The sequence below is a fragment of the Diospyros lotus genome, chromosome 6 (genome assembly GCF_014633365.1).
Source record: "Diospyros lotus cultivar Yz01 chromosome 6, ASM1463336v1, whole genome shotgun sequence".
NCBI classification, from domain to species: Eukaryota; Viridiplantae; Streptophyta; class Magnoliopsida; order Ericales; family Ebenaceae; genus Diospyros; species Diospyros lotus.
In genome coordinates, this window is record NC_068343.1 from 27376624 (window position 1) to 27395200 (window position 18577).

At 39.1% G+C, this 18577-nt stretch overlaps 1 protein-coding gene across 1 annotated transcript; it reads right to left on the reverse strand.

The window, feature by feature from the left end:
* Positions 1–4922: 4922 nt before the first annotated feature.
* Positions 4923–10267, reverse strand: LOC127804307 (uncharacterized). Its single transcript, XM_052341161.1, has 5 exons — positions 8357–10267; positions 7716–7964; positions 6637–7268; positions 5720–6504; positions 4923–5584 (listed from the first exon to the last, which is right to left on the reverse strand). Exons 1-5 carry the CDS (start codon positions 9929–9931, stop codon positions 5106–5108), a joined length of 3720 nt encoding a protein of 1239 aa, XP_052197121.1. The 5' UTR covers positions 9932–10267; the 3' UTR covers positions 4923–5105.
* Positions 10268–18577: the final 8310 nt, after the last annotated feature.

Here is an 18577-nt window from a genome sequence, read left to right on the forward strand (position 1 = left end):
AAAATATATATACAATTACGCCCTATCAATAAACTAAGACATGTAACTCATCATAAATGCGGAAGCTAGATCGAAACCTCATCAAAACGTAATACATAGGTACACATCTCTTAACCATAACAACGGAAACATGCTAAAGATCACCTATGTATAACAACTACATCTCGATAACCTCTTTTCCCTTGACACTTCTTTCACCTGGAACATTTGAATATTCCGAGTACATAGTCCAAATTAGATGTTGAATCATTTAAGTGAGAGTTTAAAAACATTTTCATGAATGTATGCAAGACATGAAATAAACCGACACATCCCGACAAGTCCCAGCCCAAGAGAATCCCACACAACACTTAACCCCTATAATAGAAAAAGAGCAATCTCTCTAGAGGCAACATAACCATATTGACACATTGGCATAACACCATCCTATCTTAAGAGGGTTAACATCAATGCATGAACTCGGGAATCACCCCATCATCATTATGTTCCCACTTAGAAGCATTTAGGACCATGTCAACACAAACCCTGTGTAATACCCGAGAATTTCTAAATGACTCAAGAGTAAATTATCTTGGAGCAAAAATGGAATTTGCAGATAAATTGAGGTTATATGATAGTTTCTTACCGTTATGAATGACCGAATTGATTGCAGGGAGTACCCTGGAGTCGAGATGTCTAAGGAAATCAATATGGTATTGACAAGTATTTCAAGGCATGATTTATGGCCTCGAAAGAAATAAGACCAGAAATGATTTTTGGTATAGCTCAAATACGACTATGATTCAGGCTGAAAAACCAAATAATTGTAGGCGACTTCCAGGAAGTCAACGTAACCCTGAGGAGGTTCATAATTGGCATGTATAACAACCCTTTAGTGGTTTCAGGAAGTAACAAAAGGGTTTACGGCCAAAATGAAGATTCGAGCCTAAGTGTAATTTTTTAAAATTGCCAGAGGGAGGTCGAAAGGTTGCTTTTCGAAATCTTCAGGAATGAAATGGAAGGTTTAGGACTTGAGAGTTGTAATGGAACTAGTGGGAAGCTCAGGGGCTTGAAGGAAAGGACCAAAATACAAAATAAAAAAATGTGAGGGTCAAAGTGCAATTTTAGAAAGTTGAGGAAGGAGCAAGCCTACCATGGATGACCAGCCACTTTCGGTCACTGAACAATGACTTCCTACCATGGGGAATTGAAGGAAAATGGTCGGGTAGGCTCTAGGGTCAGGCCTAGGTCGACATGGACCACGAGGACGGTCAGATTTTGAAGATTTCAGACCAAAATTTTGGCCAAATTTTGAAAGCAATGCAATCTTATTTTTTGGTTAGTTTTAAACGCGATTGGGTTGATCCAAGGGAGGTAAAATCCTCAGAGGGGTCGGTTTGGCAAGCCTTGAGCAATTAGAAGCTCAGAGTCGTCTATAAATAGAGATGACCTAATGCCTTCAAAAAGTAAACTCTCAGATCCGAGAGTTTGAGGAAAAATTGAGGGCAACAGATAAAGGGCTTTTGTTCCCCATGTCCAGAGGATCATTTCTAGAAAATTTGAGCAATTTTCACTGAGAGACGAGGGAGATATGAAGCTTCGATGAAAAATTAGGCTTCACCGAAAAATGGGTTTGAGTAGTTAGAAAATAGCTCCGATTGAGGCATTTAAATCTATAATCCTATAGAGAATGAAAAGATGAAGGCATCGGTTCAAATGGGAGGCAAAACGGAGCTCAAACGAGGGAGAAATCATCGAAAAACCAGAATAGGATGTAGCTATCGGCGAGCTGAAGGAAGAAGAAGACCGGCACATGTGATACACGCGCCGATCAGCAGAGCGTGTGGAGGCGCATGGGCAGTCCTTTTGGCGGCATGTGTGGGCGCATGAGTGGTCAAAAAATTCTAGGAAAAAGTCTTAAATTCCTAGAAAATTGAGATCTAGAGGGTTGTGCAAAAAGTTTTGGTTTTGGCCTTTCCAGTTTTTTGGTTTCTGCAATGACTAGCCTTATTTTCATGCAAACGAAGCTTTGGGGTAAGTTCTGGAATTTTCTTTTGAAGTTCTTAGAATATTATGAATTTTTGTGAAAAAAGATTTGAAAAAATAGTTAAGAAGGTATTTATTTGGAATATTTGGGAGGAAAATGGAGGAAAATATGAAGAAATTGAAGTATTGATATATTCCGTGAATAAATATGATTTATAGGATTGTTGTGCTCGAGATTAAGTTATTTGTGCAACTGTTGAGGGTTGGCATGAAAATTGAGGTTTCACACGTAAATTGAGGTGATGTGCATTTTTCGAGGTATTCAGAACTTCATGCTAAAGATGAGTGGTTTGTCCCAAGAACTTATATATGATATGATTGCTTATATTATGCATAATATTCATTAAATTTCTTATCATTTTATCGTATTTGCTCATATACTATTGCATAGAAAGTCATGATTTTCACATGGCACGATATTATTGGCATATTGATACTCATGGATGGGATTGGGATGTCGTCCTGATAGTGTGGTTGTAATTCTTCGAGGGCAATTGAAGGAACAACATTAGGATTATATTGAAAGTAGGTCAGGATTCTGCCTAGGGTTCTGTGCCGGGCTGATGTGCCATGGAAGTTATATTAGGGCATATGATTGTTAATGTTGTTGCATCGTGCATTCATGTATCTGTTTCTAAACCCTCACTAGAAGATTCATCTTCTAATTGGGTTATGCCCCTGGAACATTCAAACGTTTTAGTTGAGACTTGCAGGTTAGGCAAGAAAGTGGTTGAGATGTGATGACATGGGGTGACGTGTCTGATGGATTCAATATGTTGTTCCAGTATTTTATTTGTTCATGAAGATCCAGATACGTTTCGGTCTAGTTGAGAAATGGAAATGTATATTGAGGTATCATTTGATTGTACCTGAGGTGTTTAGTTGTTATCTTAGGAAACGAGTCTCCATGTATTTAAGTATTCAAGATATGATGTTAAACTATGGTATGGATTCTTATATTGTGATTAAAGTGAATTGATTATGTACCATATCAGATTTCGATTATTGCTTCCGCATTTGTAATGATATGTTGGGGGTTTCTCTTTGAAATATGGTACTTGAGGTTTAAGAAATATATTTTGGTAAGAGAATATGTATTTATATGTTGAGACCCATCATAGTGACACGCTCGAGAAAAGCGGGGTGTTATAGTTGGTATCAAAGCTTAACCCTATTTGGAGATTTAGGAAATAACAACTTGGAGACTTAAGAGGATCCGATATTGTAAGAACCAGTTAGCAGGAACCTTAAGTGGAGGCTTAGGGGAAAAGAGATTGATGGTTAGTAGAATGAAATCCCTACTAGAGATTTGAGAATTGTTGGTTGAAGTCTTAGATGTAACACCTCGCCTTACACGGGAGCGTTACTATAAGGAAATTCCCGGGAATCTTTTTTTTTTTCTTTAAAAGTCTGTCACACGCGGCGCCATGGATACAATCTTCACATACAGATGAAAAACCCGTCACATACAATGGCCGACGCCCACGGTGATTCCAAGAACAATCTTCACATGCAGGTAAAAATCCCGAGAACCCCAGTCTTACTCGCTTAACTAACAAGATCAAAAGACTTAAGACTAAACGAGACATGATATAACACAGCGGAATAAATACATCAAAATGTTGTGGCCTACCACGAGTTTCATACAAAGCATTCCCGTACTGAAATATGTAATACAAGCTTTCAAGTGATACAGCGATGTCATACAACTGATTATACATATACCAAAATAATTACTAACATTTCCAAAATGGTACAACGATTATCCATTAAACACCGCTGGCCCCACCGGCCATCTCCTCGATCTCGCAGCTGTCCCTGGCTAGAACGTTGAATGTTCTAGGGGCATAACCCAAGTTAGATGATAAAAACATCTAAGTGATGGCATGAGACAGTTTATACAATGCATGAACAACATATGAGCATGGCATATACAGAAAATGACAGCATGAAAATATGTCTAACTTGAGAAATCTCCCTGACATACTCAACCTCCCGTGGAATAAAACCATTCCACACTCCGTTGGGGTTGACCTTGCAGCGACATACTTAATCCCTCGAGTGCCCTACCGTGTCACTCGTTTACCAAGATTAACCTTGTCCCATTCTCAAGAAGACCCCATCCCGTCCCATATGGACCCAACAACGACACAAAAATCAACACCCCGATGTTATGAAAATACACGCCACGCACCGACTCGTTTTAAAAACAAAAATAGTTGATACAATGTATCATATGATAGATATGCATATGACGCCACAATGTACATAAGTGAAACACCTTTGCAAAACAACTCGGGGTTCAAGAGGGTATAACTGCTCACTATAACTGGTCCGATCACATGGATCCTAAGCTTGGGAGGGTAAAAGCTCTCACTAGAACCCTCCATACACACTTCAAATCATATTTAAGACAAGACAAAACTAGAGTCAAACTACTCACCTCAAATCGAAAAAGTTTGGATTTCGCCTCGAAAAACATGCCTCACCTCGAAATTCATGCAATCCTTCTTTCCAACTGGTGCGAACCCAAAAGGATTTGATCCTATGAACCCACAACCAATGCAAGATATACGCACCCCAAGAACGCTAAACACAGATTTGGATGATCCACACGAAACCCTTGGACACGAAAGAACAAGGACCCCGAATGTTGAAGACGCCACAAGGTTGATCAAGCCTTGATAAGTCGGTTAGTTCATAAAAGAACCCAAGAGAAGAGCACCTCTCAAATCTGGAATTCCAGAAAAGTAAATCACTCATTCATTGATTGATTTTCAATTGTTGGGAGAGTACAATTTATAGAGAGAGTAAACACTTAGGAAAATACAAAAGACCATAATTACTAGCCTAGGAAATATTCAAATCTGATTTCCCAAAAAATATTAAATCTCTAACTTAATTAGCCTAGAAACTCAAAGTATTAAAGATGCTTGAAAATATGAAAAGTCAGATTGGGTTTTCAAGATTAAATTTTCGTGCACCCATGTGGCTAAGATTTAAAACAACATGTGCAGCCCAAAATAATAAAGTACAAGCCCCAATGAGTCAGCCCAAGTGTCCATTATGGCCCAAGCTCTTCATTTAATAGTATTCTGGCTCAAAAGACTCTCAACAGCTCCCTCTTCAGCCCATATAATGTTGATGACGTCTTGCTTGCTTTTTAGGTCAGAATCTTGATAATTTTGATTGGCCCACATATCTAGAACCAGCCCATTCAAAGCTTCTTTAAGTCTTTTAGCTCTTGCCCTTGTAATTGGCCCTACTGGAACATGCAATGGGTCACTTGAATGATTTGAGTCAGCTTGTTCTTCGTGATGATTCTCATCATTCCCTCTCTCCTCAAAAGGATTCGTCCTCGAATCTTCACCTGCATCAAATGGAGATAGATCAGAAACATTAAAGGTAGCACTGATATTATACTCACCAGGTAAATCTATCTTGTAGGCATTGTCATTGATCCTCTCAAGAACTTGGAATGGACCATCTCCTCTAGGAGCCAATTTAGACTTTCGTTGAGCTGGAAACCTTTCTTTGCGCATATGCACCCACACCCAATCTCCAGGTTCAAAAATAACACGCCTTCTTCCTTTGTTGGCCTTGGATGCATATTGCTCATTTTTCTTCTCAATTTGCTGCTTGACACGTTCATGCATTTGCCTCACCATTTCAGCTTTCTTTTTTCCATCAAGACTTGCTTTCTCATTAACAGGCAATGGTAACAAATCCAAAGTAGTTAGTGGATTGAAACCATACACTATTTCAAAAGGAGAATATTCTGTAGACGAATGAACACTCCTATTATATGCAAATTCAATGAATGGCAAGCAATCTTCCCAATTTTTCAAATTCTTTTGAATAACGGTTCTGAGCAATTGAGTTAAAGTTCTATTAACAACTTCAGTTTGCCCATCAGTTTGTGGATGATAAGCAGTAGAAAACAACAATTTAGTACCTATCTTTCCCCAAAAAACTTTCCAAAAGTAACTAAGAAACTTTGTATCCCTATCCGACACAATGCTTTTGGGAACTCCGTGAAGTCTCACAATTTCTTTAAAGAACAAATCAGCAACATGAGTGGCATCATCAGTTTTATGGCATGGAATGAAATGTGCCATCTTAGAAAACCTATCAACAACCACGAAAATGGAATCCATTCCCCTCCTTGACCTAGGTAGCCCCAAAACAAAGTCCATAGAAATGTCTACCCAAGGTTCATTTGGTACAGGCAAAGGAATATACAAACCATGTGGTAAGACTTTGGATTTTGCCTTCCTACATGTTATGCACTTATCACAAATCCTTTTTACGTCTCGTTTCATTTTTGGCCAAAAGAAATGTTCATGCAACACACCTAAGGTCTTTTTTTCACCAAAATGTCCCATTAGACCTCCCCCACGAGCTTCCCTAACAAGCAATTCTCGTATAGAACATTGAGGCACACAAAGCTTATTTTCTTTAAACAAGTATCCCTCAACTCTATAAAACTTACCAATTGCATTTTTCTCACAAGCAAGAAACACATTAGCAAAATCAACATCATTTGCATACAACTCTTTGATATGTTCAAATCCAAGCAATCTTGCATCTAGAGAAGTAAGAAGAACATACCTTCTAGACAATGCATCTGCAACAACATTCTCCTTTCCTTGCTTGTATTTGATGACATAGGGAAATGGTTCAATGAATTCCAACCATCGTGCATGTCTCTTGTTCAACTTTCCTTGACCCTTTATGTGCTTCAAAGATTGGTGATCAGTGTGAACGACAAATTGCTTAGGCCAAAGGTAGTGTTGCCAAGTCTCTAATGCTCTCTTAAGTGCATAGAGTTCCTTGTCATATGTGGGATAATTCAAAGCAGCGCCACTTAACTTCTCGCTAAAATAAGCAATAGGTCTTCCTTCCTGCATCAAAACAGCTCCTATACCAATTCCTGAGGCATCACATTCAATCTCAAAAGTTTTGTGAAAGTCAGGTAATGCCAACACAGTTGCAGAACACAACTTTTCTTTAAGAACATGAAATGCATGATCTTGTGCCTTTTCCCATTTAAATCCAACAGATTTCTTAATGACCTCAGTGAGTGGTGCAGCAATTGTGCTAAAATCCTTTACAAAGCGTCTATAAAAACTAGCTAAGCCATGAAAGCTTCTCACCTCGGTGATGTTTGTAGGTGTTGGCCAGTCTTTTATAGCCCTTACCTTTTCTTCATCAACTTCTACCCCTTGTGTACTTACAACAAAACCAAGGAAAACAATCTTTTCCATGCAAAAACAACACTTTTTCGAGTTAGCATACAATTTTTCCCTTCTCAACACATCAAGGACACAATGCAAATGACTCATATGCTTTTCAAGATTTTTGCTGTATATCAAGATATCATCAAAATAAACCACAACAAATTTTCCAATGAATGCACGCAATACATGATTCATTAGTCTCATGAAAGTGCTTGGTGCATTTGTGAGTCCAAATGGCATGACTAACCACTCATAAAGCCCATGTTTTGTTTTGAATGCAGTTTTCCACTCATCCCCTTCCCTCATCCTAATTTGATGGTATCCAGATTTCAAGTCAATTTTAGAGAAAATACTAGATCCTTGCAATTCATCTAGCATATCATCTAGTCTAGGAATGGGATGGCGATACTTTACCGTGATGTTATTCACAGCCCTACAATCAATGCACATTCTCCATGATCCATCTTTCTTAGGAACAAGAAGAACTGGAACAGCACAAGGACTCAAACTTTCTCTTACATACCCCTTTTCCATAAGCTCTTGAACTTGCCTTTGAAGTTCTTTGGTTTCTTCAGGATTGCTTCTATAAGCTGGACGGTTGGGAATTGTTACTCTAGGAATGAAGTCAATTTGATGTTCAATTCCTCTAATGGGTGGTAAGCCAGGAGGAATATCTTCAGGGAATACATCTTCATATTCCTGTAACAAAGATTCAACAACACTAGGAAGAGGTAAGTTAAGAGTGTTAGTGTTCAAACAAGTCTCTTTGTAGACAAGCACAAGCAAATGCTGTCTAGCAAGCAAGGCACTCCTCACTTCGCTCTTTTTTGCATAAAAACTCACTTTTCTCTCCTCTTTTTCTTTTTTCTTTGGAATTCCTTTTTTTGAGCTCTCAATTTTTCTCTCATTTCCACTTTCTTTTCTTTTTGAATTCTCTCCCTCATTTTTCAATTCATTCTTTTTTTTTTTTCTCTCTCTTTTTGCATCTTGACTTGATCTTCATAAACTTGCTTAGGAGTCAATGGTACAAGTGTAACGGGTCTGTTGTTCATCATGAATGAGTATCTATTTGTATACCCATCCTTAGTAGCCCTTCTATCAAATTCCCAAGGTCTGCCCAAAAGTATATGACTGGCATGCATTGGAACTACATCACATAACACCTCATCACTATACTTGCCAATTGAGAATGAAACAAGGACTTGCTGCGTAACTTTAACCTCTCCACATTCATTCAACCACTGTAACTTGTACGGTCTGGAGTGTTTAATGATGGACAAGTTCAATTTCTCAACCAATGTAGTACTTGCAACATTCGTGCAACTCCCCCCATCAATGATCAAGCTGCAAACCTTATTGTGTATGAGGCAGCGAGTATGAAAAATGTTCTCCCTTTGTTGCTCCATGTCATCTTCCTTAACTTGAGAATTCAAAGCTCTTCTAACCACAAGTGCTTCTCCTTCTACTGCATATTCAACCCCATCATCACTAGCATCTTCAAGTGAAGGCATGGATTCATCACTTTCACCATCAGTTACCACTTTATTATTTTTCACAATCATGACTCTCTTGTTGGGGCATTGAGAGGCTATATGACCTGTACCCAAACACTTGAAGCATTTAATATCCCTGTTTCTAGAAGTTTGGGAATCAGTTTTACCTTTGCCTTTAGTTGAAGCTTCATCCTTGCCTTTGGAAACCCCCTTGGAATCAGTCTTGTCTTCTTTCTTCCAGTTTTGTTTCACAAAGGAACTACTAGAACCAGAATTGAATTTTGAGGCTCCCTTGCGCTTGAGTTGCCTTTCTACTTTTATTGCCACATGCAACATGTCTTCCAACTCCACATAATGCTGCAACTCCACTATATTAGCTATCTCTCTATTTAATCCATTCAAGAAACGAGCCATTGTAGCCTCCCTATCTTCTGTCACATTAGCCCTTATCATAGCCACCTCTATTTCTTTATAATACTCCTCCACACTCTTAGAGCCTTGCATAAGGGTCTGCAATTTTTGATAGAGGTCTCTAAAGTAATGGTTAGGAATAAATCGCCTCCTCATGAGAGTCTTCATTTCTCCCCAAGTTGCTACAGGCCTCTCACCATTTCTTCTTCTACTCAAAACCAATTGATCCCACCAAATGATTGCATAATCAGTGAACTCTATTACTGCCAATTTCACCTTTTTTGCTTCAGAATAATTATGGCACTCAAAAATCATTTCTATCTTCTTTTCCCACTCCAAATAAGCTTCAGGGTCATTTCTACCTTGGAAAGAAGGTATCTTCATTTTAATGTTACCAAGGTTCCCATCTTCCCTATTCCTTTGTCTTGTAGCATTTCTCCCATGACCTCGCTCATGCCTTACTCTTCTACGTCTATTTCTTCCCATCTCAATTTCAGACTCATAATCTTCCTCATTCTCACTTCTTGCTTCATTTCCAGATTCAAACTCTTCATACCCATGCCCAAGAGGTCGTCTAAAATTAGGATTTCTATTAGGTTCCCCCCTTTGCAAGTTTGCAATCATTGCATCTTGTCTATCCATCCTATCCCTTATTTCCCCCAAAACCATATTGAAGCGCTCAAACTGTTTTTGCATAGCATTGACAACAAAATCCATGTTTGGTGTACCCCCAACGCTTGATGGTTCCTCCTTGTTAGACATTTGCAAAGCTGTAAAAAAAATCCTCACAACAATAGATGTCACTCTTCCCTCGTGTTTCACTCTTGATAGGCTTTTTCTCAATGATGATCTTTCACACTCTTGCCTTTTTTCCACTCTTAGTCTTCTCTATTGGCTCTTTAGAGAACTGGTCAACTCAATCAAAGGCAATTCCAACACTTGTATAGTGAATTCAACACTTGGAGACAATGAGAAATGTGATAGTAGATCAAGAAAAAAATAGAAATGCAACAATGAGAAAGGTGGAAGTGGATCAGCAACTTTTAAGAACAATTTGACACTTGGAAAAGATGAGGAATGCAATAATGAATCAGGAGCTTTTAAGATCAACAATTTGTAGAATAGAAATGTTGGATATCAAACACAAATCAGCACAACCCTTTTTTTTTTTTTTTTTTTTTTGTTTCTTTCTCTTTTCTTTTCTTTTCTTTTTTTTTTTAAAAAAAAAAATTGACCAAAAGATAGGACACTAATCAAGTTGGGACAATTCTGGTGAGTGCTGTTTGGTAGAAACGTTTATAACTTTCTCTACAAAGCTCCGATTGATGTGTTTTCAAAACGACCAGAAAGATGAGATTCTGAACTATGAAAATGACATATTGCACGTCCAAAAACTCGAAGTATAACGTGTTGAAACAAAGGCACAAAGAAAGTGACGTCCAGATTCAAAGAGAAGATGAACAGACACAAAGAGAGTTACGTTCAGAATTAAAAGAACATGAACAAACACAAGGAACAAGGGAACACGAAAATGAGGCTAAAAGACACAAAGATATAACCTGAGTTTAGGCCGAAGCTCTGATACCAAGATGGTGCGAACCCAAAAGGATTTGATCCTATGAACCCACAACCAATGCAAGATATACGCACCCCAAGAACGCTAAACACAGATTTGGATGATCCACACGAAACCCTTGGACACGAAAGAACAAGGACCCCGAATGTTGAAGACGCCACAAGGTTGATCAAGCCTTGATAAGTCGGTTAGTTCATAAAAGAACCCAAGAGAAGAGCACCTCTCAAATCTGGAATTCCAGAAAAGTAAATCACTCATTCATTGATTGATTTTCAATTGTTGGGAGAGTACAATTTATAGAGAGAGTAAACACTTAGGAAAATACAAAAGACCATAATTACTAGCCTAGGAAATATTCAAATCTGATTTCCCAAAAAATATTAAATCTCTAACTTAATTAGCCTAGAAACTCAAAGTATTAAAGATGCTTGAAAATATGAAAAGTCAGATTGGGTTTTCAAGATTAAATTTTCGTGCACCCATGTGGCTAAGATTTAAAACAACATGTGCAGCCCAAAATAATAAAGTACAAGCCCCAATGAGTCAGCCCAAGTGTCCATTATGGCCCAAGCTCTTCATTTAATAGTATTCTGGCTCAAAAGACTCTCAACAGCTCCCTCTTCAGCCCATATAATGTTGATGACGTCTTGCTTGCTTTTTAGGTCAGAATCTTGATAATTTTGATTGGCCCACATATCTAGAACCAGCCCATTCAAAGCTTCTTTAAGTCTTTTAGCTCTTGCCCTTGTAATTGGCCCTACTGGAACATGCAATGGGTCACTTGAATGATTTGAGTCAGCTTGTTCTTCGTGATGATTCTCATCACCAACTCACCAATCGTCTCCTATTCATCATTAGGAACTCAGAAATCAATATTTCTATTTTTCCTCAATTTTCTCTATTTTTCTTTTATTTTTAAACCTTTCTTACCTTCGGAAATTCATAAAAAATACCTAACATCAAGTTTCACCAAATATTTTTCCATGATAATTCCTAAAATAATTTTACAAAAATTACAAAATTAAAATCAAGGACAAACCCTACCTCACGCGCCCTCACGCGCCACCTAGGAGCTCGACGAGTAAAGCCCACGCGCGGTCGGTGCAGTCGTCTTCTCCGGCTCCGGCGAACTCCAATGCTTCAAATGACCACAGGGGCTTGTAGAGCTTGATGAGGCGACCTCAATGGTGCCTTCAATCGTTGGAAAAAGTCACCGGAGATGGCTTTAAAAGCTAGTTGCAGGTCACGGCATCGGCAAACCCGATTTTCTGGCCAACTCACTGAAACCTTGCTATTTCTACACCAAACGATCCCAAATTCTCCAGAATTGATCCTTAAAACACAAAGAACAAAATCCCCTTATCCTTGAGCCTTGATTCAAGCCAAAATGCCCTTAATTTCACTCGATTTTTTGAAAAACTCTCGGCCTCGAGTGTCTATTTATACCCTCTCTAGACTCGATTTTTCACCACAAATCAGTTGCTCTTATCCCCTTGACCCTAGATCTAGCTTCCTAACTAATCGAGAAGCACCAAATCGAGAGCTAGAACCCTCGAAAAATTCGGCCAAATCGGAAATCTTTTGGCCATTATTTCCGATCACATCAAGGCCATTTTTCGGCCAATGGAAGCTCCTAATGGCCTCATAATCGCCTGGAAGCTATCCTAGAGCCTTCGGGCGACCTGCCCGACGTCTCAGAGGCGACCGGTCGGTTTCACACCATGCAATTTTGAAAAATTGCATTTTGGCCCCTAGCCAACTTTTAATTGCATTTTCTTTCATTCTTTGATACCCCTAGACTATCTAATACTTTTACTACAGCCCACAAGATCTATATTTTCCATTTCCTCAAGAAATTTCTGAAAAATTCGTCATTTCGACCTCCCTTGGATATTTTACAAAATCTGCACTTTTGCTTGAACACCCTTATTTGCATGTTTTTGACTTCAAACCTTCGAAAATCCCTTGATCTTGTTGAATGTTGATTATTTGGGTAATTTGACCTTTATTGGCTTGCTTGACATAGTCCCTCATCTTCTGTTTAAGTTTTGAGTATTGCACAAAAGCCCGAAACTATAATTGAATACCGAATTTGACCTCAAAATTTCTAAAATGCTTATAATATTGAACACTGGATATTACATTAGAGGTTATTGATTTGAGGATCTAACCTTGTTAAGTGATAAAACAACTGGTCAGATTAACTTAGTTATTGAAGTTAGGGTCCGATGATATGATTTAGGTGTAAGGTTAACTCGATAACCATGATTATGGATTCGGGAGATTTAGAGATTGTTGATTTGAGGTCATTAGTCAAAATCCTTACGATGAAATGATAGGATAACTAGTAGTTATCGAGGATGATCGAATCATGAATGATTAGTCGGATGGGACATGGCCTTGCTGATGATAAGTATTTTCGAGGTTCATTTAGTAGCTCCAAAAATAAGATCAAGGATCCGAGGGATTGGATCAAGTGAGAGACCGAAGATGGTCAAAATGATGACATATGAGTTATTTCAGTTGATGAGGTGATAGTGGTGCAACCGATACGACTTGTGGAGACAAGACAAGGAATCCTAGTAGTGTGGTAGCACTACTGGTTTGGTGTTTGCAATTACAGATATGGATCTAGGAACCCACGTGCAGAGGGCTGAGAGATGGCTTGCAGTAAGGTACGGGAGACCCGTCAACCAAAGCATCATAGCGGGCTGTCTAGGAGACGATCAAATATTGAAAATCTAGGACAACTCAGTAGGGTCTGTACCTTGTATGGGGTTCAAATCCCAATGGTTTAGGATGCGAGGTGTGCCACTAGCTGAGTTTGAAAGAGGCCGGAAGCCTAGGGAATCAACCCAAAATGAGATGGATTGAATATGGATTAAGTGTCCTATTTAAAGAATTGCATCGGGGATCATGGTCATCTTGGGAGTTGGTGACACGATGAATAGTGCAACTCTTGAGGGGTAGAATACCTCTGTGTCGAGTATGACAATGCTAAGTGAGATCATGAGATGGTCGTGTATGCAATTGCCTCAAAGAAAGAGTTGGGCTGCAAAGGAAAAGAATAAAGGAGACGAGCACTAACGCCGAGCATGTCTATCTTGTCTGTATCCAAAACTCTAGACCACATGTCAAAGCACTCCCCATAAACCCAACTGTTGTCATCCAACTATATTACTCCCTAGTGGGGAACAAGTAGCGAAGGTAGAATGGGAGTCAGACCTCTGGAAGCAACCACTTTCTCCCTATGTAGGGTGCGATGATAGTCTCTCTGTGGGTTGACTACGACACGACGATACAACCCCCAGCTACTCTCTTGGACTACATCAACGGTTACCTAGTCGAAGCGGGAACTAACTTCACCCTTTGGAGTGCAACAGAAGCTTGCTCCCGCCCCGTGTCTGGTTATCATGGGCCATTCTCTTAGGATTGGCCTCACTCATGGCCACTGACGCATCCCTCTCGAATGATAAGTGAAGTGCTCGATCAGCCCTCTCGACTAGGGGAAAGGCTCCCCTGGTGGATTAGGAGGGAGGAGATGGTCAGCGGGATGAAACTTCCCTGCTAACGATATGCCCTAATGTAACTTCCCTAGCCTACTAGCCCGGCACGAAACCCTAAGCAATAATCCCGACCTGCTGATAAGGTATACCTAATGTTGTTCAATCAATTACCCTTGGGGAATTATGGCTACTCTATCAGGGAAACATCTTTTCTTGACACAAGTATTGATATGCTAATAATATCATGTCGAATAAGATATCACGAATAATGATACAACAATATATGCATAGATATGACAAAATGCTCATATAACTTAGTCACTTTCATGACTATCATGCTCAACATAGGCAATCATATCATATATATATATATATATATAAGCTTTTGGGAGAAACCACTCACTTTTTTTTTCACAAAGTTTGGAACATCTCGAAAAATGTGCATTACCTCGATTTTCATGCCAAAACTCCAAATTCGCACAAATCACGTCACGTCAAGCCCAAAGCACCCTATCCATTATATTTATTTAAATAATCATTACAACACATTTTTTTCATAATTTTCTTACATTTTTCTATATTTTCTTTCTATTTTTCTTCCCTAATATTCCAAAATAAATACTTACTTAAATATTTTTCCAATTATTTTTACACTAAAATTCCTAAAATATTTTTCTAAGAATTTTAAAAAAAAATTCAAAAAATACTTAGGCCCTATGCGCCGCTCATGAAACTGAGAGTGAGACTAGCGTGTGAGCTTCACGCGCTAGTCGTCTTCTTCTGCGCCGGTACACTAGCGATGCTGGAATTTGATTTTATTTTTCTCTACTCCTTCAATTTATCCTAATGGTGGGTTTGGATTCTCAAAAGGATGACCAGAAGCACCCCAATCGGCTGATTACAGATTCAGCTAAATCACCCACCTACGTTTCCGGCGACGCTTCTATTCTCACTTCACACTACACGAAAGCTCTCCAAAACTTCTAGAAACACTTTACCACTCTCAAGGATTAAAAGCCCCTTATCCTTGTTGCTCGGTTTTCCCTTTAACGTGCTTGATTTCAAGCTTCAAACTTGAAAAATTTCAGCCACTTCAATCACTTTTTATACTCAAAATCGACCCTCCAAACGTTGAATCTCGCTTAATCCAAGGCCACTAACACACCCACTTGCCCTAAGTCAGTCCAAAACCTCAAAGAGGGCTCACAAAAATCCCATTACAGTGGCCAGAAATTCTGGCTATTTTTGGCTAAAATTTCAATCATTATTATAATTGACATGGCGTTTTGTTTGCCAAGAAACTGTCTAAGCCTTGCTTCGAGGCCCCCTGTCCACTTCCTCGGGTCTCCCATGGCTGAATTCGGTGATGGGATGGGTGTGGTCAGCCATGGCTATGGAAGTTTTTTGCAAATTTCCACTTTCATCCCTTCTCAACTTTAGAATTTTAATTTTGGCCCTTTTCAGGCAATCCCTTGGGTTTTCGAGTATACCATTAAGATCCACGAGTTCTAGATTCTTCATTTCATTATCGAAACTTTATAAAAAATATCTTTTTGATCCCCCTTAGGCAAAATTTAAAAATTACACTTAGGCCTGAATGAATGATTTGACTGTAAATCCTTTCGTTTTGACCTGAAACCACTTAAGGGTTGTTTATGAAGCCAACTTTGACTCTTTTAAGGGTTCTGTTGACTTTTCAAAAACCCCTTATGGTAATTCAGTTTTTCAGCCTGATCTGAAGCTGTATCAAAAACTGTCTCTAATCCGATTTCTTTCAATGTCATAAATCATTTCTCGAGATGTTAGTTAAGGACATACTTATTTCCTTTGGTATCTAAGCTTTTGGGAATTCCTTCTGGCTGATTTAGTTGTTTTCTCTGTCTATTCTAATACCGATTCCTTTGAAACTTCGTATTTCTTTCCATACATTTATTTCAGAAGTAACCCAAAAGTTTTGGGTATTACATTTTCTCCCTCTAAGGAAATTTTGTGCTCGAAATTTTTTCTTTTACCCAACCAATTTATCAATATTTGGCAAACAACTTGCAACTACAATAACCTTTATACCTTAGCCATACATTTGTTGCTAATCTACTTAGTAATCATCCAAATTCGCATCATTATATGAGAAATGCCTACTAGGCATGCTGTATCTTTCTCGAAATTTCCTGTTGTAGCTTTTACCAATCGATCACATACACCAAGAATAGTTTAGATCATCTTAAAAATAAATACTCTATTCATAATCATCTCTTCATTTCACAAAATTTCTGGTAACATTCCTTAGAAAACCACAAAAAATTTGCTATTTTATTTCCATTTCCTCAAATAATTGGGGATATTTTTCCTTAATTGTATCTTCGAGCTTCCATGTAGCCTCTTCCTCAATGTGATTTATCTACTGAATCTTCACTAACTAATTGAATTTATTCCTCAAAGCTTGGTCACGATGATCTAAGATCCGTTCAGGCGACTCTGGATAAGTTAAATTGTCTTTTAGCTCGATTACTTCTACTCGAATTTCCTGGGTCGAGTCTGGTATATGCTTTCGAAGTTGAGACACATGGAAAACATCGTGGATGTTGGACAGGCTAGGAGGAAGTTCTAGATGATAAGCCAACGGTCCAACTCGCCCTATTACTGGATAGAGTCCTATAAATCGAGGTCTCAATTTACCCTCTTTCTTTCCTTGAGTTGCCAAGTGCTAAGATGACACTTTTAGGTACACATGATCTCCTACCTCAACTTCCAAATCCCATCTCAATTTATCCGCATAAGACTCTTATCAACTTTACGCAGTTCGGGTTCTTTCTCGAATCTGCCGTATCTTTTTCATAATTTGTTGCACCAGCTCAAGCCCCAATATTTGTCTCTCTTCTACTTCAGTCCAACAAATAGGTTAGTGACATTTCCTCCCATATAGAGCCTCATAAGGTTCCATTCCTATACTATTGTGATAGATGTTGTTATAAGCAAACTCTAACAACGGCAGGTGTTCTTCCCAGCTACCCTTGAAGTCTAGGGTACAGGATCTTATCATGTCCTCAAGTGTCTGAATGGTCCTCTTTGACTGTCCATTGGTCTGTGGATGGTAGGCTGTGCTAAGATTCAGTTGCGTCCCCATGCATTCTTGTAAGCTTCCCCAAAATCTTGAGGTGAACCCCGGGTCCCGATCAGAGACTATGCTTACTGGCATGCCATGAAGTCTAATTATCTCTCCAATGTACTGCTCTGTAAGCTTTCAAACTGACCTATCCATCTGCGTAGGCAAAAAGTATGCCGATTTCATTAGTCAGTCTACAATGACCCAAATTGCATCGTTGCCTCTTTGACTCTTGGGAAGCCCTATCACAAAATCCATCGTGATACATTCCTATTTCCATTCTGGGATGTCTAAAGGTTTCATGAGCCTTGCTGGTTTCTGGTGCTCGATCTTTACTCTTTGGCACGTGTTGCATTGAGCCACCTTTCTTGCCACACTTGTTTTCATTCCAAGCAACCAGTAGACTTCTCGAAGGTCTTTATACTTTTTTGTGGCTCCTGGGTGTATTGTATATCAAGCTCTATACGCCTCGTTCAGGATTCTTTACCTCAAGTCCCTTTGATTTGGCACGTATATTCTTCCCCGAAATCTAAGTATGCCCTCATGCATCTCAAATTCAGGTTTCTTAGGCTGGCTAACCTCATCTACCCATAGATGTATTCGCTTATCATCCACGTATGCCTCTCGTATTTTGTTCATCAATTCTAGCTGAACTATCATGCCAGCAATAAGGATGGATGATTCCTTTGGTACTACACTCATCGTCAATTGACTAAAAGCCTTCAACATTTGCCACTCACAAGCCATCAACCCGGTCATAGAAATAGGCATGTTCCTACTCAAAGCATTAGCCACCACATTGGCACGCCCCGCCCCGGGTGATATTGAATGGTGCAGTTGTAGTCCTTGAGAAAATCCATTGACCGTCGCTACCTAAGGTTCAACTCTTTTTATGAAAACACATACTTCAGGCTTTTGTGGTCTGTGAATACCTTAAAAGTTTAACCATACTAGTAGTACCTTCATAGCTTCAGAGCACATATCACGATTGCCAATTCCAAATCATGCGTTGGGTAGTTTACCTCGTGCCTTTTCAACTGTCGTGATCCATACACGATCACTCGGCCATGTTGCGCCAATACATAGCCCAGGCTATCTTTGAGGCATCCGTATACACAACGAATCCTCTCAGCCCATCTGACATAACTTAGGCTAGTGTTAAAGTTAGCATAGCCTTAAGTTCCTGAAAACTTTCCTTGCATCTGGTCATAGCTGAGTTTCAT